Below are 23,115 nucleotides of genomic sequence, written 5' to 3' on the forward strand. Positions count from 1 at the left end.
AAGTGGACGTCCAGGACCTCTGTGTCAGGACAGTCCAGTGCTGACTTCTCTGTTCCTTGAGCAATGCTGTCTTAAACAGAAGTCTCCTGGTATTCCTTTAGGGAAAGCAGCCTGCTCTCTGTGTGTCTGTGCAGTGTACACGGGTGCCCACCATGACCAGAGGCACAGTCCTGGTACAGACCATGCGCGAGGAAGAGCAACTTAGCTTTGCTACCACGTGCACTCCCTGGGCTCTTACCTTCTCCTTCCTGAAGGGCTTTCTGATCCCCAACAGCCTCCGGCACCAGCTTCCCATAGGAGTGCTTTTCACTAGCAGCAAACTTGGCTGTGTCAAAGTAGACGGACCCATTTGAAGCATAGCTGGAAACATGAGGAAAAGGGATCTCAGCTACACACCATAATACTAACGAGAGAGCGCGAAGGGCTGGGAACTGAACCCCTGCCACCAAACCTCTGCTCTCTGCAGCTGGGGATGCCTCCTGAGGCAGAGGTGGCTGGCCTCAGTGTCGGGCACCACGGTGTCCCACAGATCCTCTGTAGTGGCACAACCCCATGTGACACACCTTCTCCTCCCTCTGCATTCATTCTACTTTGTGATCCTATCATGGCTCTCCATGTGTCTCTACCGTATTTTAGCATGGAGGAATTTCCTCTCCGACCCAGCTTGCTACTTGGCTGGACCAGTGTCTCCTGCTGCCCTGCAACCATCTGTCATGTGGGGTGAGGTAGCACTGTCACTTTGGAGGTAGTGGCAGTAGGCACCGTGCACAGAGCCCTCTCTCCTCTAGCCTGTGCAGCCAGCGAGCAGAGAAGTGACTTGAGGCCAGGTCCAGCAGTGCAGTCGGCAGATGCCTAACACTGCCTACAGCACTTGTCAGACATGCTACAGCAGTAACCTTGAGCGGGCTGGTGTCTACACTAAAATCTCAGCCAGGCAACAGCATAAAGAGGCAACCCTTAAAGAGTCTGAATGGTACTGATGCTTCTAGGGGCCCTGCAGTGTCCAAGCTTACTATCATGCTGTCCTGGCCCCAATGACCTATGGTTGTCACTGTCCAGCTTCCAAGGAGATACTGGACCAGGTCTTCCTGATAATATCCAGGGGAAGCCACTGGGCCACCGAGAAGAATTCTCATTGCTCAGCTGGCATGATGTCCCTGACACTGGCTGGTTCCTCGGGAAAACAGACACATGGTAAATAGATTTAGTCCTTCCCTGTCTGGGGCCTGCAGAGAGAGGAGGCTAAGGACACTTGGGTACTGGCCTCTGGACAGTCATGAAAACTGCGACAGCACTTCAAAAGAATGTCTGTTGGGAGCTGTTGGAGAGGCCAGTTCTGCCTCTCCAGCCTGCTTCCTGACTCAATTAGCAAAGTGGTATTTTTCCAGTTAAATGCTTGTGACAACAGCATACTATATATGTATAAAGCAAGGGCTGGGCTGGGGGGTGAGAAGGGGAGGCCCCTGCACCCAGACTCTCTCCCCATGGAGCTATGTGGCCTGGCAGGGAAGAGGAGGTGCCTCATGCTCACCCATAACCATTGTCCACAATCTTTTGGACGAAGTTCACAATTTCTGGCACATACTCGCTGACACGGGTCAGGACATCAGGAGGAAGAACCTGTGGGAACAGAGTCTCAGAACTTTCTCCCAACCAGTCAAAAATTCAGCCTCTGCTGAGCACACTCCCTGAAAAGTACATGACTGTCAGAATGGACCACATAGACGTGTAATCCATGCCACTTGGGAGGCTGGCAGGAGGATCACAAGTTCAAGGCCCACAGGGACAGTTCATAGAAACCCTGGTTCAAAATGAAAGGTAAGGGGTGGAAAAATGTTTCAGCAGGAAGAGACACATGGTAGATGAGAGACCTGATCCTTCCCTGACTGGGGCCTGCAGGGGTAGGTGGCTGAGGACACCTGAGCATGGGCCTCTGTGCAGTCATGAATACTGTGACAGACTCATTCTGCCTCCGGGAAGTCCTGCATCCCAATTGATCCCTATTCCTTCCTTCCTTCCTTCCTTCCTTCCTTCCTTCCTTCCTTCCTTCCTTCCCTCCTTCCTTTTTTGAAGACAGGGTCTTTCACAGAGATCTACCTTGCCTCTGCCTTCCAAATGCTGGGGTTAGAGGCTATTTATTTTTGAGGCGGAATCACACTACACAGTTCAGACTGACCATGAACTTGAGATCCTCCTGCCTCTGACTCCTGCGTGCTGGGAATACTGGAGTGTGTTGCCACAGCTGCTTCCACCCTGGGTTTCTGACTTCTTTTCTAGGCAGTCCTAAGTGCCAGGCATGGGAAAAATACACACAAAAACACTGAAACAAGAAGAAGCAGCAGTTCCTCGCCCCTCATTCAAGTTCAAGGCTCATTTGGACACTCACTGAACTTGCAAAATAGACAGTGAGGATCACAGGCTTTGTGGCTTTACCAAAATCAGAACTTGGAAAGCAGGGCTTGGCTTGAGAAAGCAAGGATCAGACAACCAAAGATACTCACATTCAGGGCTTCCATATCTTTGTGGAACTCTGCTTCCCAGAACTTGGGCAGTTTGGAGAAAATAGAATTGTCAGTCACTTCACTGCCACCTGTAGAATCCAGCCAGTCAGAGAGCAAGTCCTTCGCTTCCTCCAGCAATACCTAAGAGAAAGGATACCCACACATGGGCTAGGTCTCATGCAAGCAAAAACAAGATGGCAGGAGCCCATCACTGCTCTGAGTTCAAAACCAGCCTTGCAGAGCAGTATCCATGAGTTGATGTGAAATATGTCCCAACTGCACTTGTGCTGGGTGAGAGAATGGTTGTCCTTGTCCTCCCAGGACGAGTATCTTGAGCATGTTACCTTCAGCAGTGTAGGACTGTGAGGTCACACCAGTAGTCTGAGCTCCATCACTGAAGCACAAAGCAAAAAGCAAACGGTAGAGGGACAACATGCACATGACCTGGCAGAGCGAAGGCACTTGGGAGGACAGAGGGCTCAGCACACTGGCAGGGAAGGATGCAGGGAGCCGAACAGGCTGGTACTGCTGTCAGTGTTCCTGGAGTAGCAAGGCAGAGCTCTTCAGGGTGCTCACATTCTTCCTCACATGCAGGAGCAGGGGATACAGAAAAGGCAAAAGGAAGCTGGGTGTGGTGGCTCATGCCCTTAGTTGAAGCACCTGGGAGGCTGAGGCAGGAGGACTACTATAAATTTGAGGCCAGCCTAGGCTATACAGTAAGATCCTGTCTGAAACACACGCACACGCACACACACACACACACACACACACACACACACACACACACACACGCAGGCACGCACACACAAGCCAGGTATGCCCTTAATCCTAGAATTTGAGAGGAAGAGGCAAAGACTGGAGGTTTTCTGTGAGGTTGAGGCCAGCCTGGTCTATACAGTGAGTTCTAGGATAGCCAAGACTACATAGAGAAACCCTATCTCAAAACAAAAACAAAAAACAAAAAAACACTCCCACAAAAGAAAGAAAGAAAAATAACACAAGTTTACAGAAAAGTGCTGAGTGTCTACAAGTGTCACCCTGAGAAAAAAATATAACCTTCAGATGGCAAGCAACAGCAAGCCACAAGGTAACATGGAGATAGTTCAGGCAAGTATGAACAGAGAATAAGTGAAACTAGTCTACCCACTACCCACTCCAGAGGACAGGGCAGGACGGTTAGAGAGGAGTGGGGCCTGGACTTTTAAGTCACCTAAAATGGAATGCGACTGGAAGGGTGGAACAGAGCTGGGCCTCTGACAGGAATTCCAGAGGGAGGAAAGGAAGCAGTAGGAACCCAGGGAAACACCCAAGGACTTCTCAGAGCTCAGATGACAGCCTCCAGGCTGGCAGCACATGCATACCTGGACCAATTATGAGACAGCAAGAAGCCACAAGAGTGTCTTTAGAAGGAGCTAGGCAGAAGAAATAGGAAGGTGATTTAGAGGACAGCAATCCTGTCCTCAGCTACTACTGAGATTAGGAGCTGGCAGCCAACAGGGCAGCCCCAGGGGCTCAGAGATCCTGTGCATCCTGCAAACCACCTCTGAGACCGTTCTGGAACAGACCGTTCAAAGCAGTCAACAGCTGGACTTCCCACTAAAAACTCTCAAAAGTGATTCTCAAAGCTGCCGGAGAGATGAGACTCAGAGGCTAGTCACACCCCACCCAGGTGTGACTAATTGGAACTGCCTTGCCCAGGGGAAAGCTGGCTCCCTAGGGACATTCCATCCCTAGGGAAGAGGGTGCCATCAAAATCCAGTTCATTCAAAGGTCCCGGCACCAAAGCCACAATACAGCCTGAAGCCTACACTGTGAGTATTCTTAGGAGCTCTGGAAAGGCAGGCCAGAGCCCAACCAACAACCACCAGCAGAGGCTCTAGGGAATACCAGAATCCTGTACGTTTTTAAAAAGATTTATGTTTACTCATGTGTATTCATATGTGCCTGTCACATGAGTGTAGGTATAAACAGGGGATAAAAGAGGGCATCAGATCCCCTGAAGTTACAGGTCATTGCAAACCACTATGTGAGTGCTGGGAACCAAACTTGCTCTTAACCACTGAACCATCTCTCCAGCTCAGAAACCTGAATTTGACAGCTACAGTGTCACCTGTGGATGGTCAGAAATGCTGGGCAGAGGATGGAAGTCATGAAAAATGAATCTTCCTCAGTGAGAAGAGCCTGAGGCGCAAGAAGGCAGATGGCTGAGACATACAACATAAGCTTCAAAATCAAGAGACTGGGGGCTGGAGAGATGGCTCAGAGCACAGGCTGCTCTTCCAGAGGCCCTGATTTCAATTCCCCATAAACACATGGTGGCTCACAACCACCTATAACGAGATCTGACACCCTTTTTCTGGCCTGCAGCATACATGTAAGAAGAACATAGTATACATATGTATTTATTATGTATACTAAGGAGCTGAGAGGGATTTCTGTGTCTGACCTCTCAGACTACTTGGAAAAGGGGGCAAGGGCATCTACTTTAGACCATTTAGTCACAACACACAGCAATACTTCACAAGGGACCACTCTGATGTGTTGCTGGGTGCCAGCACCCACTTAGTGCTGCTTTGAAAGCGAGCTCAGATAAGGCAGGCGAGGACTACTGGACTCTCTCCAGGGAAGGGAGCCCATGAAGCAGCAACCAGAGGCCAAAAGAAACTAAGACACTGGGTCTCCACCTGCAGCCTCAGCACTTGGGAAGCTAAGGAGCGTGAACAGAAGCTAGCGTGGCTACACTAGTTTTAGGGTAGCCTGGCCAAGATCATTCAGCAAACAGGAAGCTGAATGTCAACAGCTACCCCAGAAACAGGCCACTGAGTAACAGATAGAGGTAGGCTGACCCCAAGTCCATACTGGCCATCAGGTGCAGGGGTCAGTGGGCTTGGGTACTTCTAGGGACTAAGTCACCTTCAAAATGACAGGAGATGAAATACCTCACAGCAAAAACCAACCTTAAACTTGAAACCCCTAATCAGGTTGCTTCCAAATGTATAAATATGGACGTGATAACAACTAGATTTTAGTTCCAACATCAGCTGTGAAAACACCCAGGGAGTGAAAAGGTACTGTGCCACCCAGACAACGGGTATGAGACAAGAAACAAAAGCACAGGCTCTTCTTAGTTCTAGAGAGAACATGAGGTCAAGACAGTGGCCAGGAGAGCAGAGCTCAGCAGAGAGGATGCCTAAGGTGACAGCCCATGGACCCAGTGTGGGCAGCTGGCAATGTGACAGACAACTAATGAGACTGGTGGACTCACCAGGGTCAACTCCCAGAGTGCCTGTCACCATGCTTTACCTCCAGGAACCCCACCAGGTTCTCATGGCTGATACCAAGAGAGATGAGCTTGTCTTACCTGTGGGGCAGAAGGAGGAGGGGACTTTCTGAAGGACAGAGAAGGCCTGACTGCCCAACTGCCCTGGGCATCATGTTTCCCAGAAGATACAGACTCGATGCTGATACTGTGTGAGAAGGGGGCTAATAGGTGTTTGGGTCACTACCTAAGAGCCAGGTGACTTTCCCACACATGCCCTCCCTTTCCATTCTACCCGACAGTGGGTGACAGAGAATCCCTTGATCCTGAACTTCGTAGGCTCAGGAACTACAAGGAACAGATTTCTATACTTCATAGCTTACCAAGATGTTCTGGTACAGTCATACTCAATGACCTATGACACTGACTTCAGGAAAGCTATTTAACCAATTAAGTACCTGTCAGCACTTCATCAGAGCAGAGAATACCTAGAGGAAGGGAACAGGCCTGGCCAGCTCCAATCAGCTTGTTCCAGATAAGCAGGGAAAGTGAGAACTACTTGTGAGGGTCACAATGCAGGCAGAGATGTCAGTGTGCATCCAAGAAGAGGCCCCAGGGTTGCCTCTCAGCACCGATAGGCTGTGAGGTAGAGGAGGTGGAAACCAGAAGGAAGTCAGGTCACTAAGGTGGTCCCTTCCCATCTCTGCTTTCCAATAGCCACAGTATTAGCATCCTCCTCCAACCCACCCTCCTGCCATGCTCTGTTGTCTCACCCTAGGCCCAAAACACCAGAGCCAACCAAGACCCCAAATCCCTGAAGCTGAGACAACAGGACATTTCTCCTTGTAAGTTGGTTACCTCAGGAATTTGTCTCAGTAACATAAAACTGACATATAAAACCAACCTTAGAAATTTAAAAACGAAGGAAGGAAGGAAGGAAGGAAGGAAGGAAGGAAGGAAGGAAGGAAGAAAGGAAGGAAAGAAGGAAGGATCGATCCCACCCACTAGGTGTGAGCTGCTGAGATGGCTTTTAACCTTAATGGAGGTTAAGGGTACTTGCTACCAAGGCTGACGCTCTGAGGTCAATCACACAGTGGAAGGAGAGAACCAACTCCTACAAGTTGTCCTCTGACTTCCTTGTTCATGTAGTGGCATGTGCACCTACCCTGACAAATGAAAATATAATAAAATAAAATATAAAAAAAAAAAAATCACCAACGAATCGGTATAGCAGTACGGTAGTTAGAAGGAGGATGTCCCCACAGGCACAGGTCCCGATAGTACTGCTGTTTGGGAAGGTAGTGGAGCTTTGCTGGTGCAAGTACGTAAGTGGGGTGAGAGTTTATAGCCTCACCTCACTTCCAGTTTGCTCTCTCAGCTTCCTGCTCCGGCTGCCTGCTGCCATGCCTCCTCCATCATTCTGGACTCCTTCTGGAACCATAAGCCACCACCCGGAACCACCCCCCAAACTCCTTCTTCCTTTAGTTGCCTTTGTTCGTGTTGTTTTATCACAGGGACAGAAACATATCTGCTGTAAGTGGCAATGAACTGAAGACCCAGGCCACCCACGGCTACCAGAAAGACCCTGTCTCAAAAGGAAATAAAATAAGCACAGCAAAGGGGCTGGAGAGCTGACTCGGAGGTTAAAAGCACTTGCTGTTCAACCATGACAACCTAAATTTGGATCCCAGCACCCACAATGGGTGTCTCATAACTGTCTGTAGCTGCAGAGCCAAAGGGATTTGAGTCCCTCTTCTGACCTCTGCATACACATCAAACAAATAAATAAACCCAACCCAAATGCCAAAAGCCTCACACCTATGATGATGGCAGAGTCTTCTGGACTCTGCTAATGACACAGCGATGGGGACTCTTTCAAGGCCAGTGTAATAGAAAATGGTGCAGAGACTTCAGAAGACAGTTGGCAGCTTCTTAAGAAGTAAGCATTCGTTTGCCATATGATCTGGCAATTATACTCGCTGTTATTTACCCAAAAGGACTGAAAACTTATGTCCACACAGCCCACACACAGCTGTCTGTCTATAGCTTTATTCCTATCTGCCAGACCTGGAAGCAAGATACCCTTTAGATAAACAAATGGGTACCTCTAAACAATGCAGTATTAGTCAGTGCTAAGAAAACATGAGCTATCAGGCCATGAAAAGGCAGGGAGTGAACTTAAAACAGGCATCTACGAGAAAGCAGTGGCATTGCAAGTAATTACACAGACACCTGTCTCTGGTTCCTTACACAAATCTTCAAAATTGTCTGGAATTTCCTGGGTGAGGGAGCATCTTTTGTTCCGCTGAGAGGACAGCCTTTAAATGGGGTCTGCTTGTCAAGAGAGTTCCAGCTGCCAAGGTTATGAAAGGAGAGGACAGAAGGCCGAGCTGATCTCCAGTGGCCTGAGACAGACTAATCAAACATACCTGCGTCATGAAGGCTCACAAGAACCCAAAGAAAGGGAGCTGTCAGGGTCACATGTAATCCCAGCATTTAGAAAGCTGAGGCAGGATAATCTGTTTGAAGCCAGACTAGGATGTGAAAAGACCCTATCTCAATAAACAAACAAACAAACAAGAAACAACAACACAAAACAAGCCTCAGCTGACTTTAAACCACCATGCCAATAGCTGAACCGTCAAAAGAACTAGCGAAGAGTAGTCAGGGCGCAGAGGTGCACACCTGTAGTCCAGCACTACAGGTGTGGACTACAGGGAGGCAGAGGCAGAGATGGATCTCTGTGAGTTTGAAGTCAGCCTGGTCTACAAAGTGAGTCCAGAACAGCCAGGGCTACACAGAGAAACCCTGTCTCAAAAAAATAAAAAAAGAACTAATGAAGACACACAGAATCCCAACAACACAGCCAAGAAACAGGAGGCAAAGCGTAAAGACTCCTGTGCCAGTGACTGGGGAATACAGAATGCTCTCCAGCATTAAGACCGAGTCCCCACCTGACACCAGAAACCAGCGTCCTGCTCAGATGCACAGGACAGATGTACTCTGCTGTGAGAACGAGTCTCCCCCAAATAGCAACTAAGCTATTGTATTGTGAAAAGTACAATTCACTTGGAAACAAGAAACAGACTTTAAAAAAGGCGAGAAAGCTTATCAAAAGCGGGGCTGGAGAGATGCCTCAGTGGTTAAGAGTACTGTCTGCTCTTCCAGAGGTCCTGAGTTCAATTCCCGCAACTACATGGTGGCTCACAATCATCTATACTGGGATCTGATGCTCTCTTCTGGCATGCAGGTGTATATACAGAGCACTTATATACATTAAATAAATAAATCTTTAAAAAGTTTATCAAAAGCTGCTCTAAGCACATGCTTTTAGAGCCAGCAAACAAGGCTGGGAGTGATAGTGCATGCTTTTAATCCCAGCATTCCTTTAAGCTCAGCACTTGGAAGGTAGAGGCAGGCAGATCTCTGCGGGTTTGAGGCCAGTCTGGCATACATAGGAGTTTCAGGACACTGAGCTCCATAGTGAGAACCTGTCTCAAAAAACAAAAACAAAAAAAAACCCACAAAACAACAACAAACCCTAAAACAAACCAAAAGCCACTTAAACCAAAGAATGAGCTCCACCTATTAAGGAGTAAGACAGAACAAAGCAGAACAAACCGGAAGAAAGAATTACATCAGGCGCTGGAAAGATGGCTTGGTGGTTAAGAGCACTTGCTGCTCTGCCAGAGGACCCGGGTTCGGTTCCCAGCATCACTGGTGACTCACAACAGCCTATAACTCCAGTTCCAGGAACTCCAATACCCTCTTCCGATCTCCACAGACTCTTGCATGCATGTGTAGTGCTTATAAATGCACCCAGGCACGCATACATATGTACAGATTTTTTAAAAATCTTGAAATAAAAATAAAAGAATGAAGGAAAGAGGCAACAAAGAATGGTCAAGGGTTGATAATGCAGACAGATCTAGAAGATCAACAGACTGAGCAGGCTGGTCTGAAATATTCCATATGCCATAGCACACCACTAAAATTCACTTCTCGGACTGGCAGCAGGTGCTGCTGCTGTGCTGGACAGCGCAACTGGTAAGAGTCCACACAGGGGACATGCAGAAATGCCCTAGCTCTGTAGCCCCCAGGAAAGGAGGGCATTCCTACCTAGGGAGGGCAGAATCCTCATCCAGCCACACACACAACAATGGGCAGGACTTCTGGGGGAATTATAACACTTTGTAACCTTTGAAAGAAAACACAGGAGAATGGTGGGAAGGAAGAAAGGAAGGGCTGGGAAGATGCAGCAGGACTGCAATCCCAGCAACAGGACACGAGGTGCGGAGATCACGAGTTCCAGGCTACAGAGAGGTCAGGGCTAGCTTGGGATGTCTAGTGAGACCCCAGACTCAGACTCAAACAACAAACAAGAACAGGGATAGATCTGGATGAGAACTAAGGCTCTCTGTTCACTGAAAGGGAGTGGCAGGAAGGCTGTAAGACAGGAATGTTAGCAATACAGGTAAGTGAAAAGCTTAAAAGAGATGAGAATGTTTACAGACCATTCAGAAAAAAGCCAACAACCCCAGGGGAAGGGGCAGGACAGGTGTCCAAATCGTCATACACCACAAGAAGGTAGCAAGACGGTGTTGGGAAGACTTTAGGAGGGTATTCAAGTCACAGGTGCTACCTTCCAACACGCGCTTGACTGAATCAAAGGAAAGAAGGGGACGCCAGTAAGCCAGGTGACGGTGCATTTGCTAGGCATGGTCACTGGCAGATCTCACAAGCTCTATGTGAGAAGGATCAAGGCTGCCACCCTGAGTGGGCTTGGGGAGCCGAAATGTTCCCTCTGCCATGGGCCCATCTCAAAAACACAACCTGCGGGAAGGAACATGGTTCTCGAGGTTATCTACGTGGGCTCATCAGAAACACCAGAATCTGTCATGGAAGAACAGAGAAGAGAGAAAACTGAACAGCAAAAGTGAGCAAAGGTAGAATGGTCAGCTCAGGTGGGGACCCAAGTCGGCGCCAGGTGGGACATGGGTCTGTAACACTGAAGCCCAGACCTCTCCTGCACACACCTTCATGCTGCTTTGATGACCTACAACCATGTTTCTTGAGTCTGGTTTCCTTGAGTTAGAGAGTGGCCAGCAGGGGGTGCTAGCACGAAGGGGAAAGGCCCTGTGCTCAGAGCGCCGTTATGGTGGAAGGACAGAGGGCAGGATGAGGCCCTCACTTCTGTCTCAAGGAGGTTTTTCCAAGAGTGGGAAACTTCACAAGTGGGACAGCCCCAGCTGCACTGCCAACTACAAGCTGCTGCCCACTTCACCTTCAATTGCTGCCTCTGCTTTCTGCTGCCAAGAAATGTGGGGGAAGATCCGGTGGATCAGTATGGAATGGGGAAAATGCATTCCAAGTAGAAGTGTTAGGAGGGAGCCTGAGGGAAAAGGAGCTGCAATACGGGTTCACTGAGCCAGGCTCAACGGCTTCGGTGCTGAGCTCCATGCCTGAAGAATGGGACTAGAGAGTCTACGGTTCCCAATTGGAATGGGGCACTGACTGAGCACCCAAGAACGGAGCTACAGGCCAGGGTCACGTTGATTCTGAATGCAGGTCAGTCTTGTGTAGCATGTGACGTTTTATACATGTGGGTTGTCCACGACCCCAGAAGAGCTCACCTGCACATAGCTGTCTACTTCCTCTGCAGAGGTGCTGGAGTGCACAGCCTGTTCCAGTGGTTCTGTGGCAAGCTTCACAGAGTTCTGGATCCGCTCCAGCATCTGCCTCTTGTCTGGATCTGTTGTCTCACTCAGCTTGACTGAAAATGGCTACAACCATAAGAACACATGCAACACGCCAGGCGTGGTGCAGAACCCCGCATCTTAAAGCTGACTCAAGGAATCAGAATACTGTGTTCCCCACTCTCCAGGCTTTAGCTCCCAACCCAGGTAGGTCTGCTGCCTCTCTTCACGTGTGCCTAGGCAGGATGCTTAACCTTACTGAGCAGGTTGCCCCCATGCAAAATGGGTGTACATCCAGCAAACCCTAACAGCTAGGGTCACCTTCATGTCAAAGGTGTCCCGGCTCCCTCAGTCCTGTCAGCCCAAAGATAGCTATGCTCTAACTTCAGGCCTAATTTCTCCCCAGGGACAATGCCATGAGCACCCCAGCAGTTGTCACTGTAGTTGCTAATGGGGGTGTGTGTTGGGAAGCAGAATGAACCGTTCTCACCAGAAGTAGGATGGTTTAAAAGAGAAATGCCTTCTAAAGGTATTCGAACACTCGGCCCCGAGGTGGTGGTACTGTTTGGGGAGGTTTAGAGGGTGCAGCCTGGCTGGAGACAGTAAGTCACCGGGGGTGGGCTCTGAGAGCCTGAAGCCATGCCCTACTACTTCCAGTTCTCTCCCTCTGCTTTGTGCTTGTGTTGAAGAATGTGCGCTCTCAGCTTCCTGCTCCTGCTCCCATGCCTGCCAACTGCTGCCCTGCCTCCCTGTCACGATGGGCTCATCGCTCTGGAACCATAAGCCAAAGTAAACTTCTGTAAGTTGCCTCAGTTACAGCGTTTTATCACAGTAACAGAAAAATAACCAAGACACTGTAATATGAGGAACTGTGCATTAAAAGGAGGCTCATTCGGAGCAAAGGTGTGAAACTGAAACAATATACTTCCTCAGTGGAGATTACAGCACCGTGAAAGCCATGAGGACTTACAGATCAAGTGTCTGTCTTGTAGTCAGAACTGGGCATCAGATTGCTTGTGACCTTTGGACTGAGGACCAGACAGAAGTTCTGTCAGGTACTACCAAGAGGGATGGGGGATGGATCAGATCTTTCCCCTAAGCGACAGGAGCCCGCCTACTCCTTAGCACGCCTTGCAGAAGAACTCTGCCCTTGTGACTGTCTTATAGGCCTGGCAGGTTTTAGTGCCCTAGTGAGGCAGACTTGAGTACTGTCTTGGGAATGACTGCCAGGTCAAAAACCACCCTAGTCAGGGGCCTACACAGGCCCGAAGCAGCACCAGGAGAACGCAAGGGTGGTATCCATGGCCTCTACCTTCAGGGCCGCGTGGACATCCTTCAGGAGCTGAGCAGCCTTGGGCTTCTGTTCCCGATACTGCTCGAACAGGTAGTTCTGCCGCGCCCGCTTGATGATCTGTAGAGGTGGGAGACTGGTTACAATCAGAGTCCACTCCCTCCCGTGTACAGAACACCGCTGTTATATTGCAACTCTGAGTGAGGGTGAAGGGTCATGGGACAGCCACGGGTCCCAAACACTGTAGCACTGTGGGACACCATTACCACCCTCCATCTGCACCTGCAAAGGGGGCTGAGGTCTACTGTGAACACCTGGGTCACTGAGGCCGCAGCTAACAAGATACAGAGTGGACCTCTTCCACAAAGAACCAGGAGTTAAGGACAGTTCGCCAGTGCCCCGAATGTGCAGATTTCCAGCGCATCTAAGCACCTATGCAAATGACCCTTCATGTGCATAGACTGTGGTATCAGTTCACAGCAGGGACTCAGGGTTTATTCGGTCAGACCTGAGCCTCTGCTCTCAGCTCATCTGTCCATCCATGTAGCCCAAGCAGTCCTGCAAACTACCTATGAAGTTCAGACTGGCTTCAAACTCACAATCTTCCTGTCTCAGCCTCCTAAGTGATGCCTGGCAGCTGTATTTTTGTATCTGAAAGTCCTGCTTCCTTTCATGTCACCCAATCAGACCTGAGTATTAACACAGGCGCTCCCTTTACCTTATCATCAATGTCTGTGATGTTCATGCAGTAGAAGACATCATACTGGAAGTAATCCCTCAGCACCCTCCTCAGGATGTCGAAAGAGATATAGGACCTAAAGCAGTGGAAAGCACAATTTCCTGATTAGCACATACTGCCCGTGAGTTGGACATGGCAAGAAGAACACGCACAGGCTGGGTACCCTAAAACCAGAAACACCCCCAAATCCCAAGTTTTCTGAGCACCCATATGATACCACAAATAGAAACTTCCATGCTAAGAAATGAGGTTTCCTGAACAAAACTGTTAAGAATTAAAATTACCTTTAGGCTATGTATATAAAATGTACATGAAACAAACAAATGCTCTGTTTTGGTATGGGTTCCATCTCCAAGACCTTTTATTTATATGCATATAGTCCAAAATCTGAAAACCTCTGCAGCCCTTGGCACTTCTGGAACCAGGCGCCTGGGCTAAGAGAACTCAGCTTGTTAAGAGCACGATCCATGGCCTTTACCCCATTAGCTATCAACTCTGAAAAGTCACATCCATGAATGTGTGTGTCTGTGTGTGGCAGGGAAGGGGGTCACAGCCCACTACACCTAAGGTCTACATGTCATGGACACAACGCACGTCCACTGGGGTAGAGACAGTATCTGGGTGGATTTCAAAATGGCAACCACAGGCCCTGTGCACTTCCCCTTCCTGTCTTTAATCCTCCACCAGTGTCGCTCCTTCGGCATCAGCATCAACCTACCTGGCATGTCCCATGTGAGATGCATCATAGACAGTCGGCCCACAGCAGTACCAGGTCACCTTCTTCCCATCTTGAGGTATAAATACATCCTTGTTAAAAAACAAGGAATGCCATCACCAGAAACTCAAGAAACTCCACAGCACAGCAAGAGGAGCCACAAACAGCACAGTGATTGCCTAGGGCCATTTAGTTGTAAGGCAGGATCTGGCTTTGAATTCACAATCCTTCTACCTCCCACGTACTTGGATGATAGGCCCGAGCTTCAACCAGCAAGACCCTCCTGTCTCCTCTTTTACTGGTAAAAGTTGTGGCACTCAGTAAGCTGTGTAGTGGGAGCCTGGTGAGGGCAGCTTTACCCCCTTCTCCCTGGGATTTACGCCTCTTCCTCAGAGTTCAGAAGGGAGCACAGTTGCTGTTGCGAAAATGTGAGCTTAGCAAAAATTGCAGCTAACAAGTACCACCCTGAACCCTAACTGCTCCAGACAGCCACTTCAGGAGTTGGCACTGATGTTGTTTTCTCCAGATAAAGAACAGAAGGCCCAGAGCAGTTAGCCAGGGTCTGTCCCTCCCCACGGAGCCTGGCTTAGAGGCCAGAGCATCCCAACACTCAGACTTCTCTGGAAGTGTCACTGTAATGAGTTACATAAGGAGATGGGACCTGTCCCAGCCATGTCTCCTGCTTGCTAAGCATGTCATCCACTACTCAGCCAGGGGCCTAGAGAGATGAATGTATACTGCTACAAAAGTCCTGAATTCAGTTCCCAGCTCACAACCATCTGTAGCTTCAGCTCCAAGGGCTTGGGAAGCCTCTGGCCTTGTGGTCACTGTATTCCTATGCTCATACCTCCACACAAACACACACATATGCACATAATTAAAAATATATATATATAAACAATAGTAATAACCATCCCACAACTGAAGAGCTTTCTAAAGCCTGTGCCACAATGGCTGTGAGCTAAGCAGAACAAACCATGATGAGCCTATGAAGTCCAGAGGCTGTGCTGGCTTTCTGGCACATGCTGGGCTCCACCATGTGGCAGGTTTGCCACTTTGCCTAATCTACTTGGCTTAGGATAATGTATGAAAGCCATGAGTCCTGAAAGCTGCCAGCACTTGGCTCAGCTGTGATGACCTTGAGCACTCACGCCTGGGCAATGCTGGAGGCCAGCAGGCAGGCTTCCCCAAAGCACTGTGTTTGAGGTATCTGTGCCCTAGTTTCAGGACGCAGCTCTGTCTGGGTTGCAGAGTCCACAACACAGGAATAACAGAAGGACCCTGAACCTAAACTGAGAGAACATGGGAGCCGTATGGTCAACAGACTATGGTTAGCTCTGCAAGTGCACAGGGCATCCCATCCTTCTTACCTTGTTCCGGGTGAGGCTGTTGTAGAGACGGAGCTTGCAGGGCTCAGTTCCTGGTGGAGGGGACCACTGAGGCTGCACTCGCCGGCCTTTACCTGGAGGAAGAACAGACAGGTCACACAGCAGCACCCTGTATACAAGCGGGTCACCTCCAGCTCTCAACACCTGGGTTCAACAATGAGACAGGTTCTCACTTTGTAGCCCAGGCTTTCCTGGAACTTCCCATGTAGTTCTGGTGGACTCAAACTAAGGATCCTCCAGCCTCAGCCTCCCCAGTGCTGGTTTATGATTTTCAGGTCACATTCTGCATAGTGCTGCGTCCCAGCAAACAAGACTTCCAGTGAGACTCAAGAACACCCACATGGCATGCCACACACATCCCACCACCCCTTGGTCATGCACCCATCTAGTCATACATAATGCTGCCCATGCCTGCGGGTCCCCATAGACTCTGACCATGACATGGCAATGGCACTGAAGCCCTGGACGCACCCAGCTCTCAGGATCTTTTGCCTGAACAAGGTAAGAGTGTGGACTCTTTGTGACACACAGGCCATCTCTAAGTCACCAGGTTAAACAAAGGTCAGGTTAAGAATGGCCTCTAGCCTTGCCTTATCCCTGTCCTTGGCATTAAATCTGGCCTGGCCCTTAACTGACTCTAAGCTTTGGATATAAGCCTACTGCACCTCCACTCTGACCCAGGCTGGTACACACTGGCTTGGCAGGCTCCACAGCCCAGCTTCTTTCTCTCAGGCAGTGCCTGTTCTCTGGATACTACATGGCACAGTATCTCCCTGAGTGTCTGAGGCCTGAAAGTCCTTCCCCAAAGACAGACCTGCTTCTAGCCCTGAGAAAGGCTGTCCTTAATCCACGTGCCTAGGAACTCTGAGATGGTACAAGAGTGATGCTTTTTAAGCCTCACAATCTTAGTCCAGGAAAGCGGCCTGAAGCCCATGGGGAAACAAACCATGTGATCATCCACAGCCTGTCCCTGTGCTCTGCAGAGGATGCCTACCTTCCTTCTTATCCTTGCTGACAGCCAGGCCCTGTGCTGCTGCCCTAGGCAAGCCTACTGCATGGATGTCATTGGGCCATTTGAAGCAGACCATAATGTACCTTGGTAAGGCGCCCTGTCTACCAGCCCCCTCATCTCTGACCTGGCCCTGGTCATCCCTCATCATGGATACTTCTCTTGCCTCTGGCCACCTCTGACTCCCATGCAAACTTGTCTGGAAGTGAAACCACACCTGAGCATGTCTGCCTGTTGATTCCACTTGGAGAGTCAGAGAGAAATTTGTTATGGGCACAGGCCTTTTTCAGGCTCCAGTCCTTGCCTAAATCACACTAGACAGAATAGAGGCCACTGGTAACTAACAGGCTAAAGATAAAGGAGAGGACTGCCACTGTATGGGGGCACATGACAGAGGTGACAGCAGCCAGTAGCAAGCAGGAGCTCCTTCCTCCTGGGAAGTTCAGGATCCCATCACAGGCGGCCACAGACTGGGATGGAGGAAAACCCCAAACCTTTCATCAGACACCAAGTTCAGGCTCAGCCTTACTCTATAAGGCATCCTTATAGAAAAATCTCTTTCTGTGATTTGATGGAGGAAACTTTTTCCTCATAGGACCCAGAGGTGACACCAAGAAGGGAGGTGCTGCTGTGTTCTCACAGGAAAAGACACACTGCCAAGGGCTGCTACGCAGATGGCTGTCACAGGCCCCACAGCCAGTGAAAGGCTTCAAGGCCATCTGGCAGAGACATTCTGGTTTGAAAAAGAGTGCAGCAGGGCAAGATATACAGAAGACTGCCTTGCACAGGTTCTCTGGGTCAACAGGGCACACACAGGTGATGTCCTTAGGCTGAACCTCACGACCCAATGAGACATAGCAGCCTCCTAGGGGTTGTCAGCCTGTTTGGGTTTCTTCTGAAACAGTATCACTCCACACAAACACATGGAAACAGTCCCCACTGCAGGCCAGGTGCCATGCAGGCATGTTAATTGTGTTGAGAGTGTCACTGACCTAGCAGGCAGCCTTACAGCACAGACAGCTACACTTGGAAAATGGGATGCAAGAGGCTGGAGGTCTAAAGATGGAGAAGCTGCTGGGAAGCAACAGCCAGCCCCAGGAGTGTGAGGTAATGCAGGCAGCTTGAGCCCCAGGTAGTGGCCACCTGCCTGGGAGGAAGAACTCAGAACTGGAACCTTCCTAAATACTTTGCCTTGGCTTCCAACAGACCCTCTCCTCAGTGACAGTATGCCTGTCATTCTAGAAGAGCTGGAAGTAAGGAGACAAATGTGCTGGGCCTCAGGTCCAGGGGAGAGCTCGCACGCTGAACCATAGAGGTTAACAAGGTGCCAAGAAGAGAAAGAAGAGAAGGGAAGGCAGGTGGGAAGTGGGATGGCTCCTTGGGAAGGGGACCACAAAGGCTAAGAAGAACATATAAATTTTCCATGTTCAAGAGGACACTTTGCAGCCAGGCCTGGTGGTACACACCTTTAATCCCAGCACTCAAGGAGGCAGAGGCAGGCGGCTCACTGTGGGTTCAAAGCCAGCCTGGTCTACAAAGTCCAGGATAGCAAGGCTACACAGAGAAACTATGTCTCAAAAAACAAAACAATGGGGGCTGGAGAGATGGCTCAGTGGTTAAGAGCACTGTTTATCCTTCCAAAGGACCCGGGTTCAAGACCCAGCACCCACATGGCAGCTCAAAACTGTCTGTAATGCCTATTCCAAGGGATCTGACACTTTCACAATAATGCACATAAAGTTAAATAAAAAAATATTAAAAAAAAAAACAAAAAATAAAAAAAACAAACAAAGACACGTTGCTCCTGAGGCCTTGGCCTTGAGGGGAGGCTGCTGAAAGCAAGCTGTGGCGTAAGGAGCAGCAAACAGTAGGAATGATGGTCTGTGCTGGTGAGCAAGCTTGAAGTGGGAAGGTGTTCTGATTTGGAGAACATACTTAAGAAGACACTCAGGATCAGGGATACCGCCAATCCTACCCAGCCGCGTGGAAGCAGACAGAACTACTGTCAATCCAGAGGCAAGGAGCAGGCACTAGATTCTGGAGCCTGGGCCTACCAAAAGCCAGTAAACAATTACAGGCAGCCCAGCTCCAGCCAGGCTTTTGTATGCTTTGCTTAACAGATCTGACCTAACATATCTTCTTCACAAGCTTAAATGGTCCTGATGGTCTTGTGGGCAGCTGTGGTGCTGGAGGAAGCAGGACAATCCTGATAGTGCTGTCCTTGGTCCATCCTCCAATCAACAGCATCCCTCAGAGAAGCCCCAGTAGACAGTGCTGGCTGTAGTGGGGGACACTTCTCTTCATAGGTCATGAGGCCCCTGAGAAGCAATGCTCTGCTGTGTCTCCTGCCACGGATAGTGGCATGTCTATTCGTTTTTTACCAGGACCATAAAGGAAGCCTAGACAGGTGGCTGTTGAGGCCAGGGCCCAGGGCGCAGGGCCCTCATCTCCTTCCTACCACTATGACTTGGAGTTTGGGGCACAGTGTTCAGATAATCTGTGCAATGAAAATTTTGTTTTTTTAAAAACTCAGTAATGTCATACAAGTGTTTTTGTTTTAATCCCGAGTGTGGGATTTTAGTTTGGCCTGTGGTTTGTCCACAGCTGATAACTACCTCCTGTGGAGCATGGTGTTTGCCAACTGGTAATGGCCAGCCTTGTGCAGCACGGAGAGGAGCGTGGTCTAAGATACTGAGGGATAGAAACGAGCCCAGAGTAAGAAGAGGTGGCAGTTTAGAGAGAGACCAGAGACAGACGCTGTGGCAGCTTAGAGGAGACAGGTGGAGCAGACTGCTTGCTGCGTTTGCAGTTGATGGAGACTAGCATAGCACCAAAATGCATCAACCCTCAACAGCCAGGAGAAGTAAAGGGGTATGTGCCCCCTCTCCCCACTAATCTTCTCTCTCTTACCTAGGGTTAAAGGGTTGGTGGGAGGAAGGTAACAAATCTGACTTCCTGAACCCTTTGGAGAAGATACCTGGGACTCAGTGCTGGACACAGGGACAGCAGACATCCAGGGAAGACTATCTATGCAGCCACACCTTCCACCCAGGCTGGAGCAGGGTTTTACTTAAGATAATCCAGAAAAACCCAGACACCTCCTGACCCTAAGGGTCCCTTCCACATGCTCCAAGTTCCCCACCCCAAGTCTGCAAAGCCCCAGGGAGGCTGCCAGCAGGGACTACCACAAGCCAACAGTCAGCTCTCTCTACCTAAAGGAGAAAGATATTATTACCATGGGAAACTGGGGCTCCAGGGCCTCAGGCGGTTTCAGGAGGGGCCACCCAGAGAAGGGAGCATTCTCATATGGCCAGATCAAGGGATAAACCATTTTGGTCCCAAGCCAGAGCCTCTCCAGTAGCCTCTTCCCATCCTAACAACTGTGCCCAGGGACACCAGCAGCACCCACAGGCATGCCTGACTTCATCTTAAAGCAGAGATAGGAGACTTACGTGTTTTTTGAAAGGTTCAATGTCAGTGAATACAGCTCTAATATTTAATGACATTGCACCTATAGAGAAACAAATGTAATTTACGGGACTAAAGATAAGAACAAAGACTCACTATCAGTCAAGCATTAGCTGAACCCCAAGACAGGCTTGTAGCACCATGCAATGTGTCTCTGAAGTGGTCCCTGGTCATGGTGGCTCTGAACCCTGACATTCTGGCACTCTACCAGACCCAGGAAGCATGGCTTCTGCCCCATGGGAACACTTGACTGAAATATGGAGGTAAGCCTCCAGCAAGACATCCACTGTCCTGTAGCACCTCATGCCCTTGACCTTAGAGCAGAGGGTCACTGCTGTTACTCACTTGCTTGGAGCCTGCAGGGCTCGTCTCTGCCTTGGGGGCCACCCAGGAGCGCTTCTATGTGCCTGAACCACCGAGCCACGTGGAAGAGCCTTGAGTCAGCGGGAGGGGCCGAGAGCTGCCTGAACACGTCCACATCTGCCTGGGAGAGGGAGTACCCCTGGACATAGCTACGCGTGCTGAGGTGTTGGTCCAGGGCCTGCACCCTGGCTGCCTCGTCACTAATGCTCAGAATGGACCTGTAGTCGGCAGCTGCAAAGACAGAGGGCACAGGATGTCAGGCCAGAGGGCAGGCAATCCATGACATCAGGCAGGCAAGCAAGCAGGCAGAAGGACACATGATGTTAGGCAAGTGAGTAGGGAAGATGTAATATCAGACAGGCAGGCAAGAGGGCATGGGACAGAAAAAGGAAGAGGTCACAGGATGCCAGGCATGCGCACAGAAAGCTGTCCAGGAACAAGATCCAGACAGTAGTGTGTCAAAGCCCTTCCCTGAATGTCAGACAACCAGAGAGGAAGGACCACAGGGTGGGTATGCAGAGAAAGGCAGGAGGAAGGCAGGTGACAGTGGAGCAGGTCAGGTTTCCTCTTGGAACCCTACAGAAAGATTTCAGACGTATATTGAGGTGATGTGCAGTGCTGTGAGTGATCTCGAATGCAGGGATTAGGTACTTTAAAAGGGCTAACTTGACTCGCTGTGATATACACCTTTAATCCCAGCAGAGGCAGAGGTAGCCAGATCTCTAGGAGATATGGTTCAGTGGCAGAGCACTCACCTAGCAAGTATTAAGGCTCTGGGCTTGATGCCCAGCACCACAAAATAAACAAATAATGAAATGACTACGTGCATGCTATGGAGAGGGTGGCAGCTGAAGAGCCCTCAGCATCTGACACCGCCATGCGTACGCCTGTAGACACTGGAACAAACATGGCAAGATACGACATCCCTAGGTTGTCTAAGCCCTTGAGAGTGCTCGGGGATGCCAGGAGGAACTGCTGACCCCTTCACTGGGGCACCTGCTACAAAGGGTGTTAACAGCTGGGGCTCCCATCACCCACAACCCTGAGAGTGTATAAACTCCAGGGTGATATTCTACAGGAGCTAACAGCAGGACAAAGCTCCTGTCATGACTGGACATTTACGCCTTGCCCTGACTAGTTTTATGTCAACTTCGTGTAAGCCAGTCATTCGGGAGAAGGGAACCTCAGCTGAGAACATTCCGCCGGCAGACTGGCCTATGAGCAAGCCTGTGGTACATTTTCTGAATCATTTATTGAGAGCTAGCCCATTGTGGTGGTGCCACCCCTGGGTAAATAGACCCGGATATGTAAGAAAGCAGGCTGGGCAAACATGAGTGAGTAAACAGTACTCTTCCCTGGCCTCTGCATCAGCAACTGCCTCCCATTTCCCACCCTGCTTGCTCAGCTATATAGAATGTGACCTGAGAGTGGTTAGCTGAAACAAACCCTTTCTTCCCAAGTGGTTTTTGGTCATGGTATTTTATTACAGCAATAGAAGCCCTAAGACACACGGCAAGTCCTGCATCTTTTCCCACCTGAGCGAGTAGTCCTCCCTTTCTCTTTAAATAACAAACACTCTCTGCTAGATAGAACCAGAAAGGCACTCTCAGATCCTGCCGGGGGCGGCAGTAGGTGAGGAAGACACTTTGCCACTTTAACAAATGTCTGGCTCTGTATATCTCTCTGCACAGAGAAGTTAGGGTTAGGCACTGCCCCCAGACTCTGCCTCCCTGTGCTGGGGCAAATACATAGCACCAGATGGAGCCTGACCCCAGCCCACGAACATGAGCAGCACCCAAGCCTGACTTTCCCAGGGGTTTCATTTGCCTCGGCTCATCCCTCACAGACACCTTCCTACTCTGGCTCAGGGGGCAGGCACAGGTTGATGATTTATCACTCTGCTACATGCAGCCACCAAACCCCAGCTACCTGGGTCAGTTACGGCGGAGATGACAGCTCACAAGCAACGCTACAGCCTCTCAGAGCCTGTACCCTTTCCTCCAGCTGAGCCTTCCCCTCCTACACCCGGCACACACTGACTGGCCTGGACCAAGCCCTCTGCTCCTGGAACAGACAGCAGAGTGCAGGCAGGGCGACGTGTTTCTTGCCAACAAGTGAGCGGAGCTTCGTGGAGCAGTGAGGTCCAGAGAATGAAACAGGAAGCTCCAGCAGAGCGGCCACCCCAGGCCCAGGACAGAAACCTCCCCCAGCTCTGAAGGTAGACACTGCCAAACACAGGCTCTCCAGACATTCCAGACAGCGACCTGACAAGCACTGATGGGTCCCGATCTGTCTTTCTTCCTCAAGCACAAAGAGCCACCCTTCAAGGGGATTCAAAAGTAGCCATGACTCTATATGACCAAAGGGGCCCAAAGCTTCATTGTTCCCCTTAGATCAGTGCCAACTGTGTCCCTTTCCAGAGTACCCTACCCAGCCAGCAGCTGAATCCATACCCCTCACCACAGTTCTTGCGTAGCAGTTTGGGTCCAGGTCCCCTCTCAACTGCAAGCCCACCCCAAGTCCAGACCTTCAGTCCAGCATGGCCTTCCCTGCTGAGAAAGAGTCCATCTCTGTTTCCCATAAATCTTGCTTACCAGATCACAGGCCAGACCTCACACTGGCCCCAGGCATGGCACCTGAGGATCTTCTGGGAAGTATATGCTCCTCCAGACACAGCTAAGGCCTC

The 23,115-nt window shown here is 50.0% G+C and overlaps 1 protein-coding gene across 6 annotated transcripts in view; it reads right to left on the reverse strand.

Moving 5' to 3' along the window:
- Cars1 (cysteinyl-tRNA synthetase 1) overlaps nucleotides 1–23,115 on the reverse strand; it is a 46,721-nt gene that overhangs the window by 18,087 nt on the left and 5,519 nt on the right. For 2 of the 6 annotated variants that reach the window (XM_021633847.2, XM_060383158.1), the window contains exons 2-10: nucleotides 20,412–20,660; nucleotides 15,572–15,663; nucleotides 14,205–14,293; nucleotides 13,466–13,562; nucleotides 12,769–12,867; nucleotides 11,394–11,543; nucleotides 2,502–2,642; nucleotides 1,532–1,620; nucleotides 239–360 (exon numbers count right to left, since the gene is read on the reverse strand). In XM_021633847.2, coding sequence (XP_021489522.1) covers nucleotides 239–360; nucleotides 1,532–1,620; nucleotides 2,502–2,642; nucleotides 11,394–11,543; nucleotides 12,769–12,867; nucleotides 13,466–13,562; nucleotides 14,205–14,293; nucleotides 15,572–15,663; nucleotides 20,412–20,660 — 1,128 coding nt within the window. The remainder of the gene's footprint in view (nucleotides 1–238; nucleotides 361–1,531; nucleotides 1,621–2,501; nucleotides 2,643–11,393; nucleotides 11,544–12,768; nucleotides 12,868–13,465; nucleotides 13,563–14,204; nucleotides 14,294–15,571; nucleotides 15,664–20,411; nucleotides 20,661–23,115) is intronic. The other 4 variants (XM_021633857.2, XM_060383147.1, XM_021633867.2 and 1 more) reach the window with 3 other exon arrangements.

Source organism: Meriones unguiculatus, chromosome 1, assembly GCF_030254825.1.
Source record: "Meriones unguiculatus strain TT.TT164.6M chromosome 1, Bangor_MerUng_6.1, whole genome shotgun sequence".
Classification (NCBI taxonomy): domain Eukaryota; kingdom Metazoa; phylum Chordata; class Mammalia; order Rodentia; family Muridae; genus Meriones; species Meriones unguiculatus.